The sequence below is a fragment of the Typha angustifolia genome, chromosome 15 (genome assembly GCF_048772165.1).
Source record: "Typha angustifolia cultivar Huaian chromosome 15, ASM4877216v1, whole genome shotgun sequence".
Lineage (NCBI taxonomy): Eukaryota > Viridiplantae > Streptophyta > Magnoliopsida > Poales > Typhaceae > Typha > Typha angustifolia.
In genome coordinates, this window is record NC_133253.1 from 8756888 (window position 1) to 8784353 (window position 27466).

The following is a 27466-nucleotide window of genomic DNA, read 5'->3' on the forward strand; positions in this document are numbered from 1 at the left end:
AGAGAGTGGAAAGAAGAAAAAGAGAAAGATGCGGTGGGGAGGAGGGGAAACGGCGGCACCGCCCGGCCCACCGTGCCAGCTGGCCCTGCGATCTTGGATTTGTTGAAAATCTCTTTTCAAGGACGATAACATATCTAAAATTCAGAAAGATCCAACGGTTAGATTATCTGCAGCTTCCTTCAAAAATCACGTTCTTAATCGTCCAGAATCATTACAGATCAAGCTGGTTCGTAACAGTATTCTACATTCTTAAACATAAAAAATTCATAAAAATATATATAATTATAATGCCAAAATAGAATTATGAAATACAACTAACCAAACACTTGTTTACCAAATACATTATTATAAAGAACAACAAATCAAACATGTGTTTAAAAAATACAACATTATAAAATACAGTTAACCAAATAATTAATTTGTTTATCTATATACAATATCTAGATAAACATGTATTTTTTTTAATATATATATATATATTTTTTTAAAAAAAAAAAAAATATAAGAAACCAAACAACACTAAGTGTAATAGTTAAGGCTATAAAAAAGTAGATTCCTTTTCGTATTTACCTAAACAGCTATTTTGGTTAAAAAAAAAACTCCAAAACCTCCACAAAAGCTGGCCCAAAGCTTAAAACTAGACCCTCGAGGTACTTCGTCCCTCCGTCCGTTCAAACCCCCTCCCAAAACCCTTCCTCCTCTCCCCGCTTCCCCTCCTCCTTCTCGTCGCAATGGCGGCCGCGGCCCGACCTCTCGGCGGCGTCGAGGTCCCCTTACCGGGAAGCGACAGGGTCCGCTGGGTTGAGGTTACCGTCCCCTCCTCCACCTCATCGTCGCCGCCTCCGCCGCCTCCCTCCAACCCCTTGCCCGTTCGCAACGCGTCAGGATGCCACGTCATCGTCGACGACCCTCAGGCTTACTTCATTTGGTATCTCCTTCCTTTCTCCGCTCCTTCTCCTGTGCTTTACATATGGATTTGGACTTATTTTATCTACTAAAGCGATCAAGAATTGGAGCAGAGTGTGATTTATCTTTACCGCTAACTTTTTGGGTTATTCTTAGATTAGGGGACTTTTGTTTTTGTTTTTTCTTAATATCCAAAAGTGTACTAGTTGGTACTTAAGTTTTGTATCTACAAGGGGCTCTATCATCTTGCTGCAGTAGTGTTTTAGTTGCTAGTTGCTATGTCATGAACTTGATCTAACCAGTTTGGGGCCTCTGTTAAACTTTTTGCGTAGACTCTGACACGAACTCCGGTAATCATGGACAAAATTATAGGTATGAAAAAAGAATCAAGAAGAAACGGTGAACTAATACACAGTAATTTTATGGCTTCAGAATTAATCCTTTACTGACACCTTTAGCTTCATGTGGTTCCTCTAGCTTCAAAATTGCTTTGATTTCTTGAATTTTGGCTTCAGTGAGATTGAATGGAGTCTTTCTTTTAGCTTATCATTGTTCATTCCTCTAGTGTTGCAGTTTCAAGTCCTGTAAATCGGGGACCCTCTTTACAGAAATGAGGGTAAGGTTGTGTATGTCCTGCACTCCCTAGATACTGACTGATAGGAGCTCATGAGACATCTATTTCTTTTGTTTCTTGAGTCATCTGGAACTGTTTTCTCTTTTCTCCAGTCTTCTGTGCATTGTGCAATGTCTCTGGTGTAGGATCGTTCAATGTTGTTTTGATGTAAATAGTGTTGAACTATTGTTGCTGTAGTCCATGGGTTGGTGGGATTCAGTATATTTGATAAATACTTATCTTTGTGAGTATGTTTAGTGATTGGACAAGTTTCAAGACATTGATGGAGGGTTGCTATTTGACACCGTCAAATTGTTGCTATTTGAGTCTGGCTTAAGTGCAAAATTTTGACAAAGGGATAAATAAAGCACCATCAAGGCATCAAATGGACAGGATTTAATGAGGACTAGGAAAATACCATTGATTTATTTAAGGTAAAACTCTTTTGAAATCTGCATAGAATAAATGAAAAGAGTAAAGAAAGGGAAAAAAATGTGAAAGATAAAAAAGAAAACAAAACTACTGAGGTTTTAAAAGACTGTAGGCAGTAAACGGGTGGATAAGGGATCATGTAGTGCCTAGGCGCTAGGCGGAGGCGGGGACCGCAAAATTCAAGATGCTTAATGAATAAGCAAATAAAGAAATAATAGTTAGAGAAGAAATTAAAATTAATATCTACAATCTAAACAAAGATATTAATGTATTCTTATTAAGAACTATAGTAAGCTATTCAAATTTGCTAATTCATCAACATGTACAATAATTTTGAATTTCAAAGTCAATCTGCATATTAACATATGATATGAGATGCTAAGGCGGTTACCTAGCAGGACCTAAGCGGAGCCTAGTTATATTCTATCTAAGGTGGGAGCTTTGGTGGTAAGGTGGAAGTTTTTTAAGAACAATGAAAACTCCACAAAATTTGTTTAGGTCATTGTAATATCCTATGAACTCTACTTTTAGACCTAAACAACTTGAAACCAAAGTTTCCAAATGATTATGAACTTACGGCTCTCATCTTTTTAACATGATCCTATGGCTTCATTTTGACAATTTTAACTATGACATGAGAATTTCACCTAATATAAAGCACCAATATGTATTTGTATGCATGTATATGTATATATATAATAAGATTTTATTATCTAAAACGATATGACCCTAGAATCCTAGTTTGCATTAGTAATGTGCAAGACAGTTGGAACTTATTAAACAATATCAAAATATACAATTTGAAAAAGATATTGACACTCCAGATTTGAACTACAATTTATTAAAAGAAAACCTAAGTAACAATCCTAATTATTCTATGGTGTCAATATTTTCTAGTCGTTTCTGTGACACTGATTTCTTATACTTGAAGTTTCCAAACTCGTATATCTTTTTATGATTAAAATTTAAACGTACAAGCCGGAAAGGATGTTAATAGCAAGTCAAACTTGTATATCTTTTTAACTTCCTTTTCTTTACGTCCAGCTTCTCAATAACCAAGTTCATTTGTCATGACTTCCTCCCTATAAATCTTATATGATCATAAAATGCCTCCTAAAATGACAGAATGATTTTAAAATTTTAGTTGAAAAAATGTATAAACAATCACAGAAGACATATCTAAGGTATATTGCTTGATGAGAGGTTATGTGTTGCCATAAAAGTAAACCTACTTTCTTCTACCTTAGTTCTCTGCTTATTCAGGTTCTCTCTTGATTGTCCATTTTATTCTTCTTTTGTGGACCATACAATCATGTGAGGTGCCAACTCTACTTGTTAAATGGCATTATCTGCTAATATATTGTGACTTTAGCCTTTAAAGAAATGCAGATGTTACTCTATGATCTTTCTTTTCTTTCTCATTTTTCCCTTCTTCAACATTACAGGAGGATTCACCAGAATCTCCCAAATGTTCTTGAGGTGATTGCACTCTTTGCGTGCAAAGAATTTCCTGAGACTGGATTGCATCTTGTATTCAAGGAGGCACTTTGTCCATTTGCTTTCTTATGCAAAAATGAGGTTGTTTTAGTGCCAATGATGAATCAATTATAGATATTTTCATAACGGGAAGCTCTCTTCAAGAGACTCCCTTTTTTCTCATATATTTCATGGTAAACCTTAAACGCTGCTTTTGTATCTTCAGGTTCAGAGGGCAGAAAATCGATACTCGCTCTATGTACTAACAATTTCAGGAGTTGCTTACTTATGTAATTTGAAGAGCCCATTTCCTTATGTGTCTGGTTCAATCTTCCCCCAAAATGAGCTAGTTGAAGTTAATCTTCAAGCTGATGCACCACATGGGAAGATAACAGCAGTTGCAGCAACCTCAGGATGCCTCATAACTGGGCGACATGATGGATCAATTTGCTGCTACCAACTTGGAAAATTAGATCCTAATGCTCCAGGTTTTCCTGTACTTTTGAGATTATGCTGTATATAGCTCTAATCCTTTTCTTCGTGCTTATGTACTGATTAGCTTGCTCCTTTTGGATTATCTTTTCTAATTAGATGTTTACTGATTGAATCAGAAATTCTATTTTATTTTATGACCACAGGATTCTCTAATGAGCTCCGCGATGATGTTGGGATTGGCCGATTATGGAACCTTATGTCAAGGTACTTTTTGACTATATATATATATATGTACAAGATGGACATCCTTGATATGTTTGTTGTTTTCTTTTTCTTTTAATTTTTTGGCCAAGAATGAGGCTGAAAATATGGTTGTGACTATTATTTCTTTAATTGCTATTTTATCTCCTATTTGCTTAAAAGATTAAATGGTGTCTATTGCAAGTCTATATTGCTTCTTTTCTGATCATGCCGAGATATTTAGAGATAAATGTCACAAAAAAGGTCTGAAGTGATTGTGATTCCCGGAGCTATAGAGTGCCTTGGTAGCTCAAGCTATTCTTGATTCTTGGATTCTTTATTTATTTCTGGTAAAGAACTAACATGTCATTAACTTGAATATATGTATCCAATTGTGCAGAAGCTGTTACTTAATTTGTTTCTAAAGGTCCTCTTAAATTTGCAGTATCTTGAAATTCATATATATATTGACTCTTGAAATACTTTCTTTTTCCTTTTCTTTTCATTGGAGGTACTTGTCCTAATGTTAATTCTGTAGGCAAAAGGTTATTGGAGCTGTGCAAGATATAGCGATCTCTCAAGTCTGCGGAAGACAATGGTTATTCGTGCTTCATATGGATGGGAACTTGCGTGTGTGGGATCTTGTTAATCATGCGAGAGTTCTTTGTCATAACATCACCTCACGTGAACTTCAAGGCAATTTCTAGTCCCTTTGCTTCATAGTTGTAGTACTTTATTGTATTTCTAATGAAAACGGAGTCCTAGTGCATGAGTTTCCAACCAATCTGTACACAACCATATTGTCAGAGAAGTTGTTCTCACGACCCAAACTTATATCAGAGTCCACAGTGGCAAGTCATTCTGCCATACTAGTTGATTGCCTCAATATTTAGACTGTCTAATGCTATTTGTTTCTCAAATTTTGCTTTATATTTTCCTAATTTTTGAAAAGATTGTTGCTAGTTGTAGTTTATTTGCGGTTATCTTATATGGAAATATATGTTAATTTAATTGTATTTTTTTCCTTGAATGGTAGAGCTTTAGTTTCTGAATTTCGATTGGAACATTGAAATCAAAACAGTAGCTCTAGTCCTTGCACCCAAATGGTCACTGATCATTCCATGGAGACAGTGTTTCCAATAAAGGATTAATGTTGCATACGTATTGCCATCCCTAGACACGTTGGCAAGAGAAACATGCAGTGGGACATTTTATTTCTGATATTGCAAATCCACAAGGGACTTCAGATGTTATTGCATATCACCAAATACTACAAAGTTCTAGCTGTCATATAACTGTTGCCTTATTCTCTTTGGACCTTCAAACTTTTTATGGTTGATGCACAAATTCATGATACATTTTGTAAGAATGAAATTCTTATTAATGCGTCATTTTGGCAGGAAGTTGCACGTGTAGGATCTCTTTGATTTGGGTTATCTATCGTAGAATTCAGCCACATGAAACCCACCTCTTCTAAATTATTTGTGGTTTTTCATGATACCATGTGTTCTCAGTATTAGGAGTTCTCGGAATGGTTTGATGAGAATCATTTTGACAAGTAGATAGGGGTCATGTGGATGGTCTTTTTGATACTTTCAGGGTGGGGATTTGGAAGCTTTCTTGTCACTGATAGGGCATTTATTGTTCTAAGTTTGAGAATTATTGTTGAAATTTAGCTTTTCTACATACATGAGTTATTAGAAGAGCCAAATTTCAGAGTATTTTAAAACATTTGTCACTGCCCATTTTATTGGTTTTTTATTATTTTACTGGCAAAGAGTACCCACTTGCAATATGTTGTAATAATACAGGATCCGTTAATGCTTTAAAATTTATACCATCTTTCGGAATGAGTTCTTACAAGCTTGACAAACAATTTTATGCTATATTGTTTTCATTTTCATAAGTATTTTGTATTTATGTGACTCATGTTGTGCTCTGATGTTTTGTTTAGGACATTCTGTCAATGGTTACCACTACTGTACAGTCAAACAAAAACTTGTTCACTACTTATATTTCATGATAATGCTATAGTTCAAAATGGCTAACTTAATGGAAGTTTATAGTGTTTGAAAACAATATCCCTTTGCTTCATAATTTTTACTGCATTTTAAAATAATTTTAGAATTTTATGTAATTGAAAAATAGTTCGATACCATAAAGGCCGATACGTGTTGTTTTTTCTTTTTTTTTCAGGCGCTGATCTCGATCCCAATATTGGAAACTTTGATTTTAAACACTTCTTTTGGTGTCATAAACTAGAGAGCATATAGATCCTCTTTAATATTGGAAGATAATTCCTATTATAACATTTTTCCTTTTTTTAAAGAATCACACTAGTCTTACTTTGATTTCTAAGTTTGTATTTCTTATATTTAATGCGCATGAAAATACTGATTTTTTTTTATCCAATGCTTTATTTTTAATGATATTCTCTGAATTAATCCAACTATCATTATATTGTTTTAACCTTCTCATAGTAATTGTATGCTTTTTCGATTATAAATCTTTGCAGCTTTTGGCTGAATTCCTAGATAATGTTGTCCAAGATGTTCTAATTTTGTGATTTATATGAGCTTTATTTCGTCACTTATTTGAAGTAAGAAATTTCTTTTGTTGACTCTTTGAGATAGTCATCTTGGATTACTAGCAGTATGTACAGCAATTATTCTGGTATAACAGGAATTTCTTTATCTTCAACAGATTGAATAGTTGCAGAATGTTCATTATCAAGGTACTAGTTTGCCATGTGCATGGACAAGTGCTTGTTATTTGGTTTGACTTCATGCCACTTGCTAGAAATGGTGAAATCATTCACCATTCCTATATCGTCCTAAAAAAGTGAAATAATACTATATCTTCCACTGGAAGTGAATATACTGTATGTCAGAGAAGTGACAACTTATTGTGACATATTCCCGATTGATATTTTATTTCGAGCAGTACTTCTGAGCAAGTACCGTTCACTGGGTTCTGTGATACCAGATATTGGAAGGATTTTGATACTTAGCATGTGTTTAGTCCCATTTGATTGTTTTGTCAACTGACATTACTTCTTTTTTTATTCTTTTTTTATTCTTTTTTAGGAACTAATCCCTCGAAGTTATGGGTTGGTGAGGCTAATGATGACAAACAACTGATTTCTTTGGCAGTTTTACATCAAGATACTTTGGTATGTTAGACATGGACATCTCATATCTAAGTCCACCAGCTTACGACACATTAATTTTTTCTTTATGTTATTTTCATGTTTCAAGAATTTATCATTTAATATCTTCTTAAGGATGGTGATCTAGGACCCTTTACACTACCAACCAATAGAAGGCTATATGGTTTTGATAAGAGTTTGACATAGGGCAACTAGATATGATATGATGACTAGCAAAAGTCCAGCGTTGTTGCATGGCTCGCTCTTCATGATTTTTTTTATAGATTTGGGAAATCGATCTTATATCTTTATTAGCATTGTAGTGTTTCCCGATGAAGTAGAAAAAGTATTAAAGGTGACTAGGTGAGGGATTTGAGTGAGGTCTTTTAGGTAGGGTTGATAGGATTTAGGATATCTAAAGCAATATCAAGAATCAAGAGTCAAGGATCAAAATTAAGAACCGAAAAAAGGGAAAACAAGAAGAAAGAAGGAGAAGAAGAGAAGAAGGAGAAAAGAACGAAAGCCGTAATTATCGTAGTTACTTTGTTTTGCTTGAATCAATGATTACTTCAACTTCTTCATATATTTCTTGAAAGAATATCATAACTTATAAGTGACTCCATCTTGTTTTCTAATACGGAGTGGATGAAGCTCCTTATACAAATTAAGCTTGCTAATTTGTGTAGGTTGAGCCACAAAATTCTATATTTCTACTTATACCTGAAAATACCTTAAATAAGCTCAAAATCAGCCTAAATATTGGTTAGAATTGCATAACATGACCATAATAAATTATGAGAAATAAAAAAGACCTCAAATAACTTACTTCTAAACAATCTTGGCTTAATTATGACACCTAAGACCTGATTTTTGATAACTTTGTAACTTGAGCATCCTTTTTTCTTACATTTTGAGTTTGTTTTATTTTAGGTGCTACATAGTGTGCTCAAAATAAATGAGTGGTTTGAGCTCAGGCTTGGCTCCAATATTAATGATCCTAGCTTGAGCCAATTTTAGACTCGAGAAGCTCCAAATTTTTATTTATTAATATTTATATTATGTATAATCTGCAACTATTAGATCTTTGATATATAGATCATATATCTTCGTAATAGTCTCGGCTCATTTAAGGCCCAAATTGAGCTCGACTTGTTTAAGACTTGAATGAGTTCATTTAAGGCCCGAGCTTGAAATAGGCTTGGCTCGAGCTCAAATGTAAATTAGCTGAGCCTAAACCAGATCTTTTTGTCGGCTAAAATAATTATTCTATGAATATGTTAAATTATCCTAAAAGATACTCTAGACCATTGATGTATGATTTGGGGGTTTGTTATTGAGATAAACTGGTGTGTTGGCATAGTACGTGCGGGATAGCACTGGAAATGTCAAAATGCTGACTTGCATGATAATCATTGGTTGATAGCATGATGCCCGGTTTTGGCCGATCCCAATCCTACTCGAAAACCAACCAATTAATTGATTTCAGGTGGACCTGATTTGTATTAGGTCCATTCATCCGGATCGATTGAAACAACCCAATAAGAGAGTACGGGATGCACCTCATATCTTGGCAAACTCCTCCTTCGGCGAAGTCCTCTGACGCCTATCTGTCAAAATAGAAGTTCGACGAGCTCCTCCGACACCCTCCCTTTTTTTTTGGTTTTTTTTTCTCCAATTCTCCTCTCTCTCCAGCAACTTACTCCCACCTCTCTCTCTCTCTCTCCCTTTTCACTCATCCTCTCGCAGCAACGTAGAGAATAGAAGAGAGACCACGAGGTTGAGAGTGAGAGCGAAAGAGAGAAATGTATAGAGTAAGCGCAAGAGAAGAGAATAGACAAGGTTTCGAAACTTGGGATTGGGATCTGTTGTCTCGGAAAACAATATGTATTGGTTGCTCGTATCGGATTAGACTATTTTGTCATTGCATAAATTCTTAATATTAAAGAATCTAGAAAAATTTCTAAAAACATTAAAAAGTTGGTAGTGAAATAAAAAATTATTATTGGCATATGAAGACCTAAAAACTAAACTTTTTTTTAAAAAAAAAATACTCACTAAAAGAAAGAGTGAAAGAACCGTAAGGAAAAAAAATAAAAATTACTGTTCTGCTTCTTTTGCAATGATGAAGAAAAAAGAGAGTACAAAAAGAAAAAACCTTTTGTTTTTGTAATGAAGAAGAGAGAGAGAGAAAGGGAGAGTAGTGGAAGAATCGAAAAGAAAGAAAGGAAAAATTCAGTTGTTGTGTAACGAAGAAGAAACAGATAAAGAGAATGGAAGAACTGAAAGAAAAAGAAGGAAAAAATCACATTTTTTTTGCTTCTTTAGTGAAGAAGAATAGAGGGGTGAAAAAACTGTAGGGAAGAAGAAGAAAAGAGAGAAAAACAAAAAATTACAAACCCAAGGTCATTGGGGTTGGATTTGCATCGCTGGAGTTCGAAAGACCTCCCCGGAGCTAGATTGCATTAGAGAATCACTTACTTTGGTTGAGAGCGAGAGAGAGGATGACATGGATATCAATTTGTTATGGATTTGCCTTATTTGACCCGGATCCGACTTAGGATTTGCCGATTTTGGGATCCATAGTATCAGCCGGTACAATCAATACTAACCCAATACTAATCAACTGACTGGTATCAAACTTGGATTGGGAATTGAGAGTGAGGGAGGGACTGAGTGGGAGCTCATTTGATCGAGAGTGATTGGAGAAGGGGAAGAAGGTGAGTGGAAGAGAGTGAGGGATGGTGGGGAGTGAGTGGGACTGGGAGAGAGAATTTGTGTGTGGAAGAGAGATAAAGTTAGAGAGTAGTTTCTTTAGACTAGCAACCTATATATACATATTTTTCTGTTTGATCAATTAATTTTTTTTTTTGCATTTAATTTTTTTTTATAATTTTATGTAATAAAATAATAGTCTGATGCCAAAACCCGATACCAGTGGTCGGAATGGCTGATATAGTTAGTACTTATTGTTTTTTTCGAGTGATCAATCCGCATCACAGCATTTGGAACTTTGTTTGATAGTCCTCTTGTTCAATTGTTTCAATCAAGGATAAGATTTTTTGCAATAATAGGACATTTTCTGTATTGCTGCTTTAAAACTTGGAGTGGTGAACAACTCAACTTTGAGCCAACATGAATTCAACTTGTTTAGTAAACAATTATTAAACATGAAAATGACTCATTTATTAAACGAAATATTAAACACGTACATGACTTGTTTGTTAAAGGAGTTAAATGGATCACTTATGTAACCTTCTACTATATTGTTCATCTTTGAATATAAATAATATACATGTCAAATTGGTTCAAGAGTTAAATGTCTTATGTGGTAAATGAGTTAAGTGGGATATACAGGTTTACCAAGTTGCATAAATTAAATGGGTTAGAGTTGAAATATTTACACAAGTTAAAATTGGTTGACATAATCTGGGCTGTAACGTATTGAAAGAACAAACACAAATATGGCCCGTTTTTGTTTAATTAGACTTGATTATTCCCACCCTTAATACATTGTAGGAACCTACATCAACAATTATTTTTCTGCATTGACTTAGGACTTACGAGCTAGCTTTCTACTGCAGAGGAGAAATAACTAATTTATGCCAATACGCTTAGTCAATGGGCCGCTGTTAGATGCCCAAAGCACATTACTCTATTAACATTACTTATTTATGTTGTTTGTTAGGATTTTTTTTCTGCCCAAGCTAGAAATTTTATGTATTTCTGGTTCTAATTCTTTATTTTTGCTATTTTTGTTTTTGTTTTTAAAAGTCCTTTTGTTTGAAAAATCTGTCTTTAGTAACTGACCAATTGTCTAATTGTGTAGGTACCGGATATTTATACTGTTGCTGTGTGTCACTTTCATTTCAGTGCTGGTGATAGGAATGTTTTCTCTCCGGATTCCTCAATGCATTATATCCGTTTGGAGGAGGTAAAACATATTGTTTACTCTTTTTGTTAGCTTTGTTGGCATATTGATAATGCTGTATCATGTGATATGTTTGGATATACTTTAGTAAAATCTTGGGTAATATAAGTTTGTATAGCCATGCATTAGTGGGGTAAAATGTCACTGAAGTTGATCTACAAATGATAATACGGCTATAAATTTGTCCAAGCTTAATACGAAGCCAGTGAGGTGGTCTCCTATGCTTTAATCTGCTCTTATATCTCTTTTGCTTTTCATGTCTGGTCGTAGTATTGTTCAGTCGCGAAAAGAAATGCCATGGTTGTTAATGTTACAGGTAGTGCTTCTGGTTCTGCTCCTATAACCTTTTGGTGTTCTTCCTGAACTAATCAACAAGAGTGGTGGCACAACCTTTTTAACAATTAGCTGAAAATTGATGTAGGAGAAAAATAATTGTTGACATGATTTATGCAAAATTTCAGGTTCCATATTTTGAAATATTGTTGCAATTTACCTTGATAAATTGAAGATTGTGATATCAGGCTTCATATTCTAAAGTAAGTTATTACTTAACAGTCTTAATTTACTGGTGTTGCATCTCATTATATGAGCATGCTCACTACAATCTTGGTAGGATTTAGGTGGCCACAGTACTGGCAGTTTGGAAGGTGGAGCCAAAGCCTGTTTATACAACTAAAATTTGATCGAAGAGCTGTTGTAACTATTCTAATAGTATATTATTATGGATTTGGAGATATTTTTAGTCTCTGGTTGATGTTTACTATGTCCAGCTGCTCCATTGCTATTGAAATATAATACTTGTGACCACTTTTGATTTCAAGATGTTCCAACTGATAATGGGGTATCAACGTTTTCTTTTGTTTGTTATGTGACACATGAAGGTTAAAGGTTATTTAGTTGTGTTTGATTCGTAGGTTTGAAAAAAAATCCAACCAGGGTATCCATTAGTTTAGCTCAAGTGCCCGATAAGTCTGTTGACATTGTAGATACCATTGTGAAGAATGGTGGTCCTTTTGCTGGATATATTAATTGCCAGCTCAATCATTATTTATTTATTTATTGTTGTAACAATGGCTATTTTGATCATTTCTTGCTTATTGTATGTAAGATAAGCTGTAGTTTGATTTTGGATGTTGTTATGCACTTCATATCAGGGAAGACTTGTCGACTTGAAAATCAGTTCCAGCAAGCTTTGGATACTTAAAGAGGACGGACAAATGCTTTATGATCTATCCCATTCTGACTGTAACATGTAAGTAAAATGGTCTATCTCATCTTTTGAGTTTCTGGTGGTACTGCACTGAGTTTTTCTTTTCCACCGTAGAATGATGACTTTCTAATGTGACTCAAAATTTTGAACAAATGTAGGCTAAATAAATTCAGTAATATAGATAACAAAAGCAGTAAATGAGCATAAGACTTTCTATTAAGATATAAGCAAGATTAAATTCAGTTCATCTTAAACTTAACATGACAACAACTCTGAAATTTATAACAGAAGATATGGCCAAAGAGAATAGTAGATCGATTACTAGACTTAGGTTAATCAAAAGCGGGCTAAAGATAGGTTGGATCCCACCCAATGTGAAGAATAGTCTGTAGCCTTAAACCTTGCCTTTGACTTTAATTCCAAGTACCAATAGCCCTCACTATATTGCTAGAAATCCCTCAAAACAGCAACAATTACTTAGAAATAAAGAAGAGAAATAAGGTAGATTAAAAAGAAGCCCACAAAGTCTATGGGGGGTTTTGTAAAGATGACGTAAAGGGTAGAAACCCTCATGGACTGTGAGAGAGTAGAGTAGAATGAAGAGTAGAGGAGGGTTTATGTGAAGAAGATGAGCTTTTGAGAAGTTAAAGGAATTAGGTTGGGAGAGGAAAGGTCTTTTTTTGGGAGGTTTTGAGGAGCTATTTTGGGAAGTCTAAAGGATTTTTAGGAAGTCCAAAGGTTGAGAAAAAAAAATCTAGAGGTTTCTAGAGAACTCTCAAATACTTTAGGCAGCCCACTAATCTATCCTAGCCTAGCCCGAATTGACTATGGTGCCTTTCCCTTCCAGATATATTTATCATATTAAAGCAATCCGTCTTATACTATGCTTAGTTACCCTTAGTCCTCGGAAATTCTCGCTTTCCAGTCTATTAACCAATCCAGTGGCCAAACAAAATGGTGCGGACATCTCTTGCACATTAGGCTAATATTATGGTTGTTCATATAAAACAAGTAATCTAATTGGAAGTTGATGTCACGACACTTTTATATTATATTTCCTTCACTTTCTCTGTCATTTGGTAACCAGTAATTTGTTCAGTTACCTCAGAGGGTCTGCTTCAAAGGCTGTTAACATTACAAGTTTTAATAAAATCATTTAGAAGTGACTGTTTGGAACTTGATTGGTTGAATTGTTGATATAAATAGCTAGCATTTATGACTGGAAAGCTAATTATTTATCTGGCCACTATTGTAACTAAAGAGCTTCTTTTTTCCATCGGTTATTTAATTGCTTTTTTTTCCCTTGCATTTAAATTACGTCAGTCAAGCGACTGTTATATCAAATGCTTTGCAATTTATAAGATTTCTTAGAAGATGAAGCAAAATTAGGATGTTGATGGGGACAGACTAGTGGTACCACTTGAAAAGATAGAAATTGAAATGATTGTATTCAATCTGTAAGGTAACACCCATGGATTGATGTGCCAGCATGTGGAGATCTGCCGTCGTGGATTGCTTTTTAGAGGTGATTCAAGGTAGAGCAAGAGCAGAGGAGGTGATACGTGGTGGCAAAGAGGCTGTAGAGAGGTATTGTGGCCACACAGGAGGTTGGTAGGACTTGTGGTAGAGGAATGACAAAGGGGATTCAACCCAAATTCACTTATCGTATCTAATTTAGAATGAGCAGATATCCATTTAGTATAAGTTGGATATGTTAGCAATCCTTTTCATTTCATGGTTCCTACTCTCCTATGTATTGGCTATGACACGGGTGCTCATGCAAAAAAGTAGGTGGGTGGTGTAGTGAGCGGCTAGGGCACGAGTAAGGCTCGCTGATGACGATCTAATGAGACAGTAGGTCCCTCTTTTCCCCACTTTTTCTTCTTTATTGTTGACACAGTGTGTCGGCATCTGCTGTTGGCAACACTCCTTATGCCAATGGCAAGAAGATCCTTGATAGCACCCGTAGAGGATAAGTTGATGAGACTAGGTTATTATACACCTCAACCCCATCCGGAAAGAAAAGGGTAGCACCAGAAAGGAAAGAAGAAGAAGAGTACATAGTCAGCTAGTAGAAAAGGTGATGGCTGTTGAAAGGGAAGCAAAGACTTATATAGTAGGAATCCGAGACAAACCCTTGCACTGAATAAAGAATAAAGATATATAGACGAAAGGATTATATTGCCAACCACATATAGTTTGGAAAAGGCATGGCTGTTGTGTTCCTAGAAATTGGAACAAGGACTCTTGATGGTCTTTTAATGGTCTTATGGTTCTATATGCTGATGGTTTTAAACTCTATCCAACTTATGCAATCTGCTAGATCTGTTATATGGTTTGTCCTTAAGCCTTTTGAGTATCACATATAAGAATTTAAATCCTACATCAGAAAGAGAGGAAAAAATTAAAGAGTTTATAGATTCTTGGGCTGTTATCTAACAGCTAAAACTTTTGGTTGGAGTTAGGTTGGAAAGTTTGTGTTAAATCCTGTTCCAATATGATTGGGACTCCTCTCTAACAATTGCTATCATAGTTGATAGTTCACAATCGTAGACTATTTTCAAGCAATTTGGTGGCTTTGTTGTATATGCGAGTTATTTAGGTTGAGTCGTAATAATATGGTAGTCTTAGTGTGGTATGGCTAGTGGAGCTAGGACTTCAGATTGGGCTCCGACACACAAGATTGATGTGCAAGCTCGCTTACACTTGATGGAGCAAGAGTCATTTTTTAGGACAAGAATGTACTAAATTGATACATGAGCTTAAACGAGTGGGTTTGCAGTGACTCATGAATAGCTGTTAAATTGAGAGTGTTAGATTGGACCTAAGAGGGAGTAGCTGATGTTGGGCTCACATGTAAAGAAAGAGATTGTTGAGTGCGTATTAGAGTTTATACATCAAAAAGAGTGGAGAAAGTGAAAGGGTTTATATAAACTCTTAGCCCCTCACATAATAGCTTAATTTTTTGGGTTGAGTTAGGTTTCAAGGTTCGTATCAAACCCTATTTCACCTAGATTATGACTCTTCCATCTTCCCAACAAAGTTTTCATTATCTGTAACCATGACTTGGTGTTATCATGCTCCATCAAGGCCATGTTTTAACCCAAAATAATGTTCGAATATAAAAAGAATCATAAAGTATATTCAAGGTTTTGGAAAGCGGTCAGGGCCGCCACTACATGTCCACGGACATGCTGACTAGTCATTATTTGGTGGCCAACATAGGCTGGTCATTTTTCTTAGTTCGTATTTGGCGGCCTCATAGGCGAGTTAGACACCGTAAGGGGTTTGTGGGCAAGGCCCTATCTGTATGAGCATTTTATAGAACAAAAAAAGGTTTTTGAAAATCTTACGTCCTAATCACGCCCAAATTTCTTTTTTTTTTCGAGGCTTTAGTGTAATTTGTAAATATATATGTTCAAACATGGTGTTTGGTTGTGCTAGCCACTTCATTTGTGTAAATATAAAATGGTCTACTTTAAACCTTTTAGTATAATTACACATGTATTAGTTGATGGTCCACTATAAACCATTTTGTATAATCACACATGTATTGGTTTATTACTAACGTAATTTTAATATGAGATATATATCTTCTGGGAAATCTTAAATTTTTAGCATATTTTATTGCTAGACTGCATACTATAGGTGCTCTTGACAATATTGGGTATGTTAGACGCGTTCTCTTTCTAACTTTAACTTGGATTTTCTATTGAGCACAAGTATGACATCCCTAATAGAAATTTTGAACTAGATTGATTGATTTCTTGAGTTTTGCATGCCTTTTGTTGTAACAATTGTGTTAGAGATGATCAAATGGCCTAAACCGAATCCGCCTGAAATAAATCGGGCTAAGCTTGGCCTGAGTTTCATTTGGGTATGACCCAATCCATGAGGCGATCATCGTGTAAGTTGTGCCAAGTTTTCTGGGCCAGATTGGGGTTGGGGCCTCTGTTTGCTAACCCACCCGCAAATTACTGTAGTTGGGCTTAAATATTCCAACCCGATACTAGCCATTAGCCTGAGATATTGGGCTTGAGGCAATCATAATAGGCCAGGTCGACTTGGGCTCCTCTCACCTACCCAATGATCTTTCTTGGTTTGCTATGTTCTTTGTCGTTTTGGTTGTTTTGTTTAGCATTAAATGCATTTTATTCTCCTGTACTTATGTCTAAAATCACTTTACTCTCTTGTACTTCAAAATATCTCAAACCGTCTTTATACTTACAACTAAAGTATGACCATTAGTTTTTCTGTCTCAATTAACGGAGTGCGCCCAAAAAATTTTAAAATTGAATGCAGGCTGAATTCCCTCCATTTTGAATTTTTATGGACGAAAAAGCCTTTTCCCTCTTATATAAGTATTTCTTTCTTTTTAAAAACCTTTTTATTCTGCCTGATAAACACGATATAGTATTTTGGTTATTTAGGTGCGCTCCATTAACTTTGACAAAAACTAAATGTTTCAGTTTAGTCATAAGTAAAGAGGCTAGTTTAAGACTTTTTAAAGTATAAGAGAGTAAAATGATCTTGGGCATAAGTACACGAGGGTAAAATATATTTAATCTTTTATTATTGTTTACAATTTGATTGTACCATCCATGCAACATGATTGGTTTGAGATATTTTCTATCATTATTTCTTTTCGCGTTATGTAGATAAAAAATATACACACATGGGTTCTCATTCATCTTTACATATAATTGTTTCAATCATGGCCCTTTTAAAGTCCTTTTATTTTAATTTGAAGAGAGACAAAAATAATAGTAGACTATATATTAATATCTAGTTATAGGAAATTTAGTAACTTACTATGAGTTTGCTAAATTAAGGGATCAAATATTTCAATTAGATCACTTTTTCGAAGATGAATACAATTACCTATTCAAAACACCAGTCAGACTATGAGCAGGCTACAGGTTGGGCTTTGCTTGACCCATATTGCCTATTTCTAAATGGGGCTAGGGTCAGGCCGGACTTAAGTTGGGCTCGGGCTTGGATTGGGTGCATATCACCTTTGTTCGACCTAGCCCAAATTAGTGATGGGCGATACGGCCAATGTTTGCCCACTTGGCCCGGCCGGAAATGTCACGACCCGGGATAGAAATCATGACCGGTTATGCACTTCAATATGCTTGAGATAAACGAAGCCTTACTAATACTTCCTAAGTGTACAATGGCAAGAATAAATAAACGAAGATCTGTTTTATTAAATTTAAATTATGACAATGATAACAATAGAGTCATAACTTGTAATCTTGCACAATTTCAACATATTAACATCTTTCCAATATTTATACTGTCATTTGTCTCAATGGGTCTATACTCTGTGGATCCACATCAACTAGAAGTCACCTCGAGATGACGCTTGGGACTTTTCTTCATAGCTGATCCGATTAGGGTCATCAGATGGTATCACTATGTGATCAACACACCCTGTTTTTTCCACTAACCGTTGAGAGAGATTAAAGTCACCTAGAAAATTTCTCATTCATCCTAGGACTGTTTTCTAACTCCGTCAGAGTCACCTAAGAAAGTCACTATAGTGATCTGATTTAGGACTTTTCGTTAGACTTTCAGATAGACTTGAGTTACCACGGAAAACTGCAAGCGATTTATACTGGGACTGTTCTCTAAGTCGTATCAATACTAGTCTCATTTTTCTTTTCACTAAAATTTAATATTTGCATAAGGTATGGCGATGCACTGAGTATAATAATTAAATGCACACAGAAAATGTAACAATTAAATTTGCATGTAAGGATGAAATAAATAAATTTGCACAAAAAATTACATTGTCTGATAAGGTAGGAAATATAATAAAAATAAATATGTGAGTGAACCCACTCACCAGAGTTTAGGCAAGACAATCGAAATCTCAAATATCTTGCTCACGTGCTAAAAATCACCACATTTAATAATAAATAATAATAACATTTTTAATTTGAATAATATCAATATTTCTAAAATTTAAAAAAAACTAAAAAGAACTAAAATGAGTTAAATTACCCAGTGGATTGGGCTGGACTATTGTTGGCCCGGCCCACTCAAAAAAAAAAAAAACTAATCGGGCTGGGCTAAGGCACAGCCAAAACAATGGATTGGGCTACGGGTTAACCCGCAGCCTACCCAAATTTAGTGGTTCGGGTCGGGTCTTTGGATCTGAAATCCAAACCCGAACCCGAACCCAAAAATCATAAGAAAAGGGTTGGTTCGGGTTAAACCCGAGCCCAACCAGATCCTTCCCTTCCTGCAACTGACACGAGGAAGAGAAGAATTGAGGGAGAGAGTGACCGCCGACGACTTTGCTGGCGACGGTTCAACGACCACACTTCAAGCCCCTCGACTCCCTCTCACGACTTCGTTGTCCTCACGAGGTGGAGGAGAACCCACCGCAGACGACCTACTCAAAAGCCGACGACGACTGGAGCCACGAGGGCTCCAAGGTGAACACCTATGGCACGAGATCAACGATGAAAGGCTTCCAGTGGAGGAGAGACAGCGACCCGAAGCCGCCGGCCGGCGTAAGTCACCGGCGAAGTCGAAATCCCACAAATTAGGTATTTTTATTTTAACCTATTAAACTGAAATTAAAATTGAGGGGTGGGAGAAGGCTTACCAAGGAGTCACGTGGTGGTCTTCGATGGCTCTGGCGGCACTTCGGTAGGCTGATTCTACTGCGTCACTCCGACGGTGAGAAAGAAGAAAACGAAGGAGGAGAGAAAAGAGAGGAGGCGGCTGACCGGGGGAGGGATTAAGGAGAGAGAGAGAGAATTAGGGTTTAATTTATAGATTAGAAGAAAATCTAAATCTAATTTGATTCGGATTAGGCGAGATTTCCGCTGCAGCTCGTCGCGTGCCAGAGAGGGAGAGGGGAGGGGGTTGCACGTGCACCCTCCTCTCTCAACCCCTTTTTTTCCGGTTCTCACATGAAAGCTTGACTCGACTAGCCTGTCAACATTTTGCTCCATTAAGCTTATTTGCAGCCTGAGTCAACTATCTTGCACATGGGCTTGTTAGCCCAAAGTCTATGTGGAACAATAGAAATATTAAGTAAGTCTATAGTCTAGGTTAGGTCGGGTTTTTCAAAAAAGGCTAGTTTTGGAGGGAAAAAAAACATTCTCATTTTATTTGAATTCAGATTTGGATCTGCAACTTAAGTTTTTATTTGAAATCAACCCGACGATCGAATCCACTCGGGTCATCTTCTTCCGCGAGCCAGCAAAGGCTAGGGCATCCGCATTGTGATCGGTGAGCACGACGGGCGACGGCGATGGCGAATGATGACAACGATGACGAAGAGTCTTCAATGAAGCACTGCTAGGAGTGGTGCTATGCGGCACCCCTCGTGCCACGTGTCGATAAGCTAGTCGGTATGGCAAGTGCCGACCGGCACGCCAAGTGTCGGCTGGCACGGCTATTGTTGATTTAAATAATGCAAAAGATCTTTACCCAAGTCCAAATATGGACTAATTCTTTAAGTGCCTAAACCATGGATATCGATCGATCTGATCAGTACCACTAAAACGGACGGCTGATATGGTCGATTTGGTTGATCCCAATCCAAATTGTCTTGAACGGTAGACCGATGCAGTTGATATGGCCAAGACATATTATTATTTCAAGCACTCGGTCCCGATTTTGATTCAGAAACTGATATTTAGAGTCATGGATTGAAGTTTCTCTCAATCTTGATACATATCGCCGAGATGGGCGGCCAATATGGCTGATCGCCCGATTTGAATTGCCGGAGATGGAAGGCCAATACAATTGATACGGCCGATATGGATTGTTATTTCAAGCATCATATCCTGATCTCGGTACTTAAACGACTATTAGAATCATGGGCCAAAGTATGACCAAAGGAGAAAAACAATTCTACCTAGACTTGACCAGTTATGCCCGATTTGAGACCGATATCTCACGGGCTAGTGAATCATAATGGGCTGGAATATTTTAGCCCGACTTGAACCTAGCTCGACTTGGGTGAGTCACGGGTGGGCCTCGTAAACAAAGGTCTAGTCCGGTCTAACCTAAAAACTTGGCCTGAACTTGGCTTCACCTGGAATGATCACCTCTAAGTTGTGCAATTGAATTTCTGCAACACTTTTTCTCAATAATCTCTAGTTAGTGATCGCCTCCTTGGGTTTGTGGCTTTACACTGCTTAAAGTTCTCTATCAAGTATCAAAGGATGAGAAGAAAAAGAAAAACACTTATTTAGAAAGTGTAGCTTGATTGCATTTAAGAATTTTTATAACCAAGGGTTTGTATGCTTAAGTCTTTCCATAGCTCCAATGCCTTTGAAGGTGGAATTAATAATTTTTATAACTAAGAGTCTATATGCTTATTTCTTTGAATAGCTCCAATGCTTCAAAAGGTGGAACTTTGTGGTGTTTCTTAAACTGATAGAGAACTTTAAGACTTAACTGCAAATTTTTAGAACATTGATGCTCTGAAGTCTGAAGTGGAAATTTAGACACTTTTTGATATTGTGATTGTTAGAATATCGGGCAATAGGAACGAACCTTTAGGAAGGAATAAAAACTATTGTTCTTTAGCAACTTAATCTTTCTAAGTAGTTGATGAGTTAACATGGTACCGTAGAATAAGGTCTTGAGTTTGAATCTCATTAAGTTATTTGCCATTTTACAATATAAATTATCGATTCATCTAATTAAAATCCACTTCTTTGGCCTAGTATAATGCCTCGAACCCTAAAGTGAGAGGGAGTTTTATGAGTGTAAAAGCTAATCAATGTTGTGAAAAGCACTCGTGGTATATGGGTAATTAAGCCACCGTATAGCGCTTAAGTGGTATAATGATAAAAATATTAGAAATAGCTTATATGTAATTTTCTTATCTTGTGTATTGAATATTTTATCATAATACTACTAAATAGGTAAAAGTTGCATATGATCGTCTTCTTAATATCCTACCCATTAAGGCATGCTATTTTCTGATCATAAGATTACTTAATAAATATTTCAGAGTACGAGAAGTTGCATCAGCAAATTAATAAATTATCAAGTGCTATAACTAAAAGTATCTCAATATTAGCTCACATATGCATATGAGAGCGCAACTGCATATGCAACACATATGCAGTTGTTATGTGGGCGCGCATGTGTGAATGTGGTACCCATATACAGCTTATACGAGGTTGGGCTGCATAGAAGGACCACATATTGCATATACAGGGCTGTTAACCTATCACCATCGTTATTGAATAACTCAAGTATTTATAGTAGTTGATGAGTTAATAATTAATAGTATAAACAATCAAATCCACCTTGCTCAATCAACTTAAACTTTTAGAATAGTTAATATGGCACTAAAACATAAGGTCCTAAGTTCAAATCCCACTAGATCTACTTTGTTAATTGATAAATCAATGTCCACCCATTTTAAATCGAGTCCACTTCTTGGATCTATCAAAAGTTTCTCAAGCTGTGAAGTGAGGGAAAGTGTTAGAATATAAAAAGAGATAAAAGGGGATAAAATTACCTTTCTCTAACTATTTAAGCTCTTAGTGGAGTTAGTGAGTTAACAATGATAACATAGAATTTCTTGTGGTCAACTGTAATTGTTCACATATCTTGAGAATTTATAGGTTATGTTATAATAACAACATCACAAACTAAACTCTTTATGATTCTAGGGTTAATCATAGCAGTGATGGAGATCTCTTGACCTGATTTCTTTACTTAATGTTCTCCATGTTTCAGATTTGAGAGTATTGTTAAGTCAATGCATTTGTATTGCCAAATTGTGTGTACTTGCTTTTGTTAGAACTGCAATACCTCATATTAATTCTCTACGTTTACATGTTTGTGAAGACATACACCTACAAGATAAGATAGAGTTTAAGTGAAAATGGAATCAAGCTAACAGCTTATCTATATCTTAGTGGTTATCTTGCTGGTGAGGTTTTTATACTACGCAGGCTAATGGATTTACTAAGGAGCTTACATAAGCAGCATGCTAAAGAAATGGTTATATAGAAAAGTCTACTCTTCATTGGCGTGTTTGGGTTTATTTAAAGGGGCTTTTCTTCTGTGTTTATTCTTTTCATATGCATGTCTTAGTTGCCTTTTTTGCCTGTAACTTGTCTTCAATATTTTGTGAACCAGTGCAATGGTGCAAGGGCTGGTTAGTCATACTAGTATCTATTTACATGTGATCTTTTCCACCACATTTTATTGCATGCGTTTCTAGCATGAATTTGCTTTGTTTTCTTTCTTGGTTATTTGAATAGCACTTTCTAGGCTGAGCCATTCCACACTGTAATCCTTTCAGGGAGAAAACATCTACATATGGGTTACAAGAAGATTTTGTTGCAGAGCAACTGTTCGAAAGTTCCGAGCATGCTTTAGATGATCTGATTTGGACCAATAGTTCCATATTTTCATCAACAAAGGTATCTAAAGCTATTCTGTTGGTTTTTGTTTACTGTTTGATTACCTAAATTTTTACGTCTCCTTGCCCACTTTCTTAGTAAAGAAGCTAGTCTGTTTTTTCAAAAATTTAATTTTTTTTGACATGGATCTGACTTCCATAATATAGAAAATGTCTCACTGGGTAAAGAAAAAGAATCTTATAATTCTTCTCACCTGATTTGTAGATTAGTGTAATGGTTTCTTTTCTCCTTTTACTCTTATTCTGCTCCTATAACAGTGATGAGTTTCAATAATATCTTAACAGTTTACTAGTGTAGATTGCTTATCTACATAGATTGGTTAAGTTTGTTTCTCATTTTTCAAGCTCACTAATGAATTATGCATTGCTAGTATTATTTTATGATAAAGTAGATACTATCTAATTCGTTGAGATGCCTTAAAATTTATACTGTCAATTAAGGTTTTTCAAAGATATTATTGTATCCAATGTCATATGTGCTCCCAGTCTACTATCTTTCCCTTTTGGTGGTGTGGGATGATAAGACATGCTAACGTTAAGGAAAGATTATTAGATCCATGCCTAAGGAGAGAAAATATAGGGCATCTATGAATCCCTCTTTTGGTCTACAAGTATATTTTCCATCCTATCATAGAAAGATATAAAGGAGAGGTGGACGATAACACACCATGCTAGAAAAAATATCAAGCCACTTGGCTTGTGAGGGAAATAGAAAGCCCACCTAAATTATGAGGGAGAAAGAGAAGCCACTTAGCTTGTTGAGGGACAAGAGAAGAGCATAGGATCCATCACAAAAGTGAAGAGAGGAGGGGAGAAGGGATATACATGTGAAATACTCCAAAAGAATAACATTTTATTCTATTTTCCGTGTTGAATTCTCTTATTTTCGGAATTTCCCTTGATCCTATTAGAGAAGGGTGAGGAGATAACATCAAATCATAATCTAAACTATTCAGAATCCTCCCTAGTCTATAACCAAAGTATGACTCTTTAACTGGAAAATCAATAAAATCCTATCAAAACTTAGCTCATATCAAATTAACAATCAAATCTTCTAGACTTTAGGAGTTCTAGACCAAATAAAATAATTTAGAAATAAATCAAAATTTAATGTAAATATTTATGAAAATAAAAAGTAGAATGAAAATCAAATATATCATCTGCTTCCGCTGTCACGACCCAAAATAGGAATCATGACTGGTCATGCATCTCAATATGCTTGAGATGCACGAAGCCTTATTAATACTCTCTACGTGTACGATGACAAAATAAATAAATAAAATGAGAATGTGCTTTATTAAATTTTATAACTAATTGTAATAAAAATAAAACAATGTTAATGTTTTTGAGTCTCTAAACTAAATAAATAAAACTTCTAATCTAAAGCATAAAATCTAAAAGAACGGAAAGGTAAATAGGTGAATTCTAAGTGGAGGTGGAATCCGGGTACATCTTGCTCAGTCGTCCCGCTGACTATTACCTGAAATAGATAAACAATACAAAAACAATAGAACCCATGAGCCAACAACTATAGCTCAGTGAGTGGAATCTATTCGAAAACCAAATAAATTTTAATTCATATTAATGCTGAATAAATTAAACTAAAAGTAACAATATCCATCACAATATGCAATAGGCATGCTCTCTAAATAATAACAATAATAACAGTAGAGAGATGTCACAACTTGTAACCTTGCACGTTTTCAACATATTAACATCTTTTTGATATTTATACTGTCATATGTCTCAATGGATCTAAACCCTGTGGATCCACATCAACTAGAAGTCACCTCGAGATGATGCTCGGGACTTTTCTTCATAGTTGATCCGGTTAGGGTCATTAGAGGGTATCACCCTGTGATCAACACACTCTGTCTTTTCCTCTAATCGTTAAGAGAAGTTAGAGTCACCTAGGAAATTTTCTCATTTATCCTAGGATTGTTCCCTAACCTCGCCAGAGTCACCTAAGAAAGTCACCGCAGTGATCTAATTTAGGACTTTCCCCTGGACTTCCCGATAGACTTGAGTCACCACGGAAAATCGCAAACGATTTATACCGGGACTGTTCTCTAAGTCGTATCAATACTAGTCTCATTTTTATTTTCACAAATTTCAATATTTGCACGAAGTATGGTGATGCACTGAATATAATAATTAAATGCACACAGAAAATAAAATAATTAAATTTTCGCACGTACGAATGAAATAAATAGATTTGCACACAGAAATTGCAACAATTAAATTTTTACACATAAGGGTGAAATAAATAAATTACACACAGAAAATTTACATGGTCTGACAAAGATACGAAATACAATAAAATAAACATGTGAGTGAACCCACTCACCTGAGTCTAGGCAAGACAACCGAAATCTCAAATCTCTAGCTCACGTACTAGAAATCACCACCTTAAATAATAAATAATATTCAAAATTTTAATTTGAATAATATCAATATTTCTAAAATTTAAAAAAACAAAACTAAAAGAAAAACTAAAATGGGTTTAACCCACCCATTGGATTGGGCTGGGCTACTGCTGGCCCGGCCCATTCCAAAAATGAAGCTAATCGGGCTGGGCCAAAGCCCAGCCAAAAGAAACAGCCGAGAAAATGGATTGGGCTGCGATTTAGCCCGCAGCCCATCCAATTTAATTGGTTCGGGTCGGGTCTGTGGATCCGAAATCCAAACCCAAACCTGAACCCAACCCGAATTTAAAAGAAAAGGGGGTTGGCTTGGGTTTATCCATTCTCTCTTCTCGCGTCCGACACGAGGAAGGGAGAAAGCTAGAGAGAGTGGTCGCCGGTGACTCTGCCGGTGGCGGGTCACGACCGGCTCTCTCTCTCTCTCTCTTTCTCTTTGTTGTCCTCACGAGGTGGAGGACTCACCACCGACGGCCGACGTCGATTGGAGCCACGAGGGCTCTTCCATAAGGCATCCATGGCGCAAGGCTAACGACTTGGAGCTTTCGAGCACGAGCAGCAGCAGCCCGAAGCCGCCGGCCGGCGAGAGTTGTTGGCGAAGCCGAAATCCCGCGAATTAGATATTTCTGATTTACCTATTTAAATTTAAATTAAACTAGAGGGATGAGAGAGGGCTCACCGGGGAGGAGTGTGGTGGTCCTAAAATCCTCCGGCGATGCTCCAATAGTGCAAGGCTAACGACGGAGAGAAGAGAAAGAAAACGATGGAGGAAAAGAAGGCTGGGGGGGGTGAGGAGAGAGAGGATTAGGGTTTAATTTATAGATTAGAAGAGGATCAAATCTAATCCGATTCGGATTAGATGAAATCTCTCCTTATCAGTGCCTCGTCGCGTGTCGGAGAGGGTCTCTTAACCCCCAAATATATATATATATATATATATATTTTTTTTTTTTCTGGTTCTAACATCCGCTGTGCAAATATTGTCCCAAGATCATCTTGTCATGTGTGTCATTGAAATTTTATTCATTAGAGAACTCAATCATTATGCATCAACAGGAATTTTCATTGGCTAACTCTATCTTTGTATTTAATAACTATTTTCACATTTTCGTAGTGATTGAATCTGATGGACCTGAACATGCTTTGACACCAAATTGATGTGGCATGGGATGAGAAATCATGCCGATATTGGGAAAGATAAGGAAGTATCTAGATTGTGCCCAATAAGAGAAAAGATAGGACATCCATGAATCCCTTATGAAGAAGGCCCACCTAGATTGTGGAAGACGAGAGAGGAGAGGAGGGGAGGAGAATCGATACTTATTAGAATCCTTTCTAAAAAAATCTATAACCAATCTAGGACTCTTTTACTTGTAAATCAACTAAATCCCAAACAAAACTTACCTCTTAACAAAGTAACAATCAAATCTCTTAGATTTTAGGAGATATAGTCAAAATAAAATACTTACAGAAATAAATCTAATTTTCAGCTAAAAATACATTTGAAAATAAAAACATAGAATGAAATCAAATTCCCACCACTTTGTATTACAAGTCATGATCATTCTGAATTCTGCTGCATGCTGCCTTTTATGCAAGATAATTATGGGTTTTATCACCTACTAGACATTGACAAATCAAGATTATTTTCAGGCTGATTGTGGATGTGGAAATAACAAGCTTTCTTCAGTTGTTGATCGCATCCACTGGTTTCATTGATAGATTCTCTTTCTTGCTGTTCTTTTTCCTATTTCATCAGACTGTTGGTCAGTTAATCTGAAAGCTGATCTGACATATAACTTTCCTTGTTGCTTATATTTAAACTTGATTGCGGTTTCTTGAAGTTCCTGTTCCACTTTTCTTCACAGAGAATCTGAAATCAAAATAAAAAAAGATAAACTTGATTGATTCAGAAGAAACCCTACTTTGTGTTTATAATACAGTAAATTCTCTTTACATTAATTTGATATCCAAGGAGATCAATTTTTATATCTTGTAACTGGTAGCCGTTTCTTGGTGTGCTATTTTCCTGGGCTCTTCCTTTGTCAATACTGTATGAAATGATCATGAGTTAATGTTTCCAGTTTCTATAATGAAGTATAAACTATGATCATTTTCCAGATTGCTTAATAGTTTCCCTTAGATTGGAACAGAGTGACAAACCATTCATGATTGACCTATTGGAACACATGAACAGTGCATCCTCAATTAACGGAGAAGTTTTGCCATCTTATTAGAGAT

At 36.0% G+C, this 27466-nt stretch overlaps 1 protein-coding gene across 3 annotated transcripts in view; it reads left to right on the forward strand.

Annotated features, from left to right (window-relative positions):
- Window positions 1–644: 644 nt before the first annotated feature.
- Window positions 645–27466, forward strand: part of LOC140777869 (nuclear pore complex protein NUP160) — a 51054-nt gene continuing 24232 nt past the window's right edge. For 2 of the 3 annotated variants that reach the window (XM_073122269.1, XM_073122270.1), the window contains exons 1-9: window positions 645–928; window positions 3397–3529; window positions 3654–3915; window positions 4066–4126; window positions 4641–4798; window positions 7189–7274; window positions 11077–11181; window positions 12333–12430; window positions 22686–22806. In XM_073122269.1, the coding sequence (XP_072978370.1) occupies window positions 732–928; window positions 3397–3529; window positions 3654–3915; window positions 4066–4126; window positions 4641–4798; window positions 7189–7274; window positions 11077–11181; window positions 12333–12430; window positions 22686–22806 (1221 nt within the window). In that variant the 5' untranslated portion in view covers window positions 645–731. The remainder of the gene's footprint in view (window positions 929–3396; window positions 3530–3653; window positions 3916–4065; window positions 4127–4640; window positions 4799–7188; window positions 7275–11076; window positions 11182–12332; window positions 12431–22685; window positions 22807–27466) is intronic. The other variant, XM_073122271.1, reaches the window with a different exon arrangement.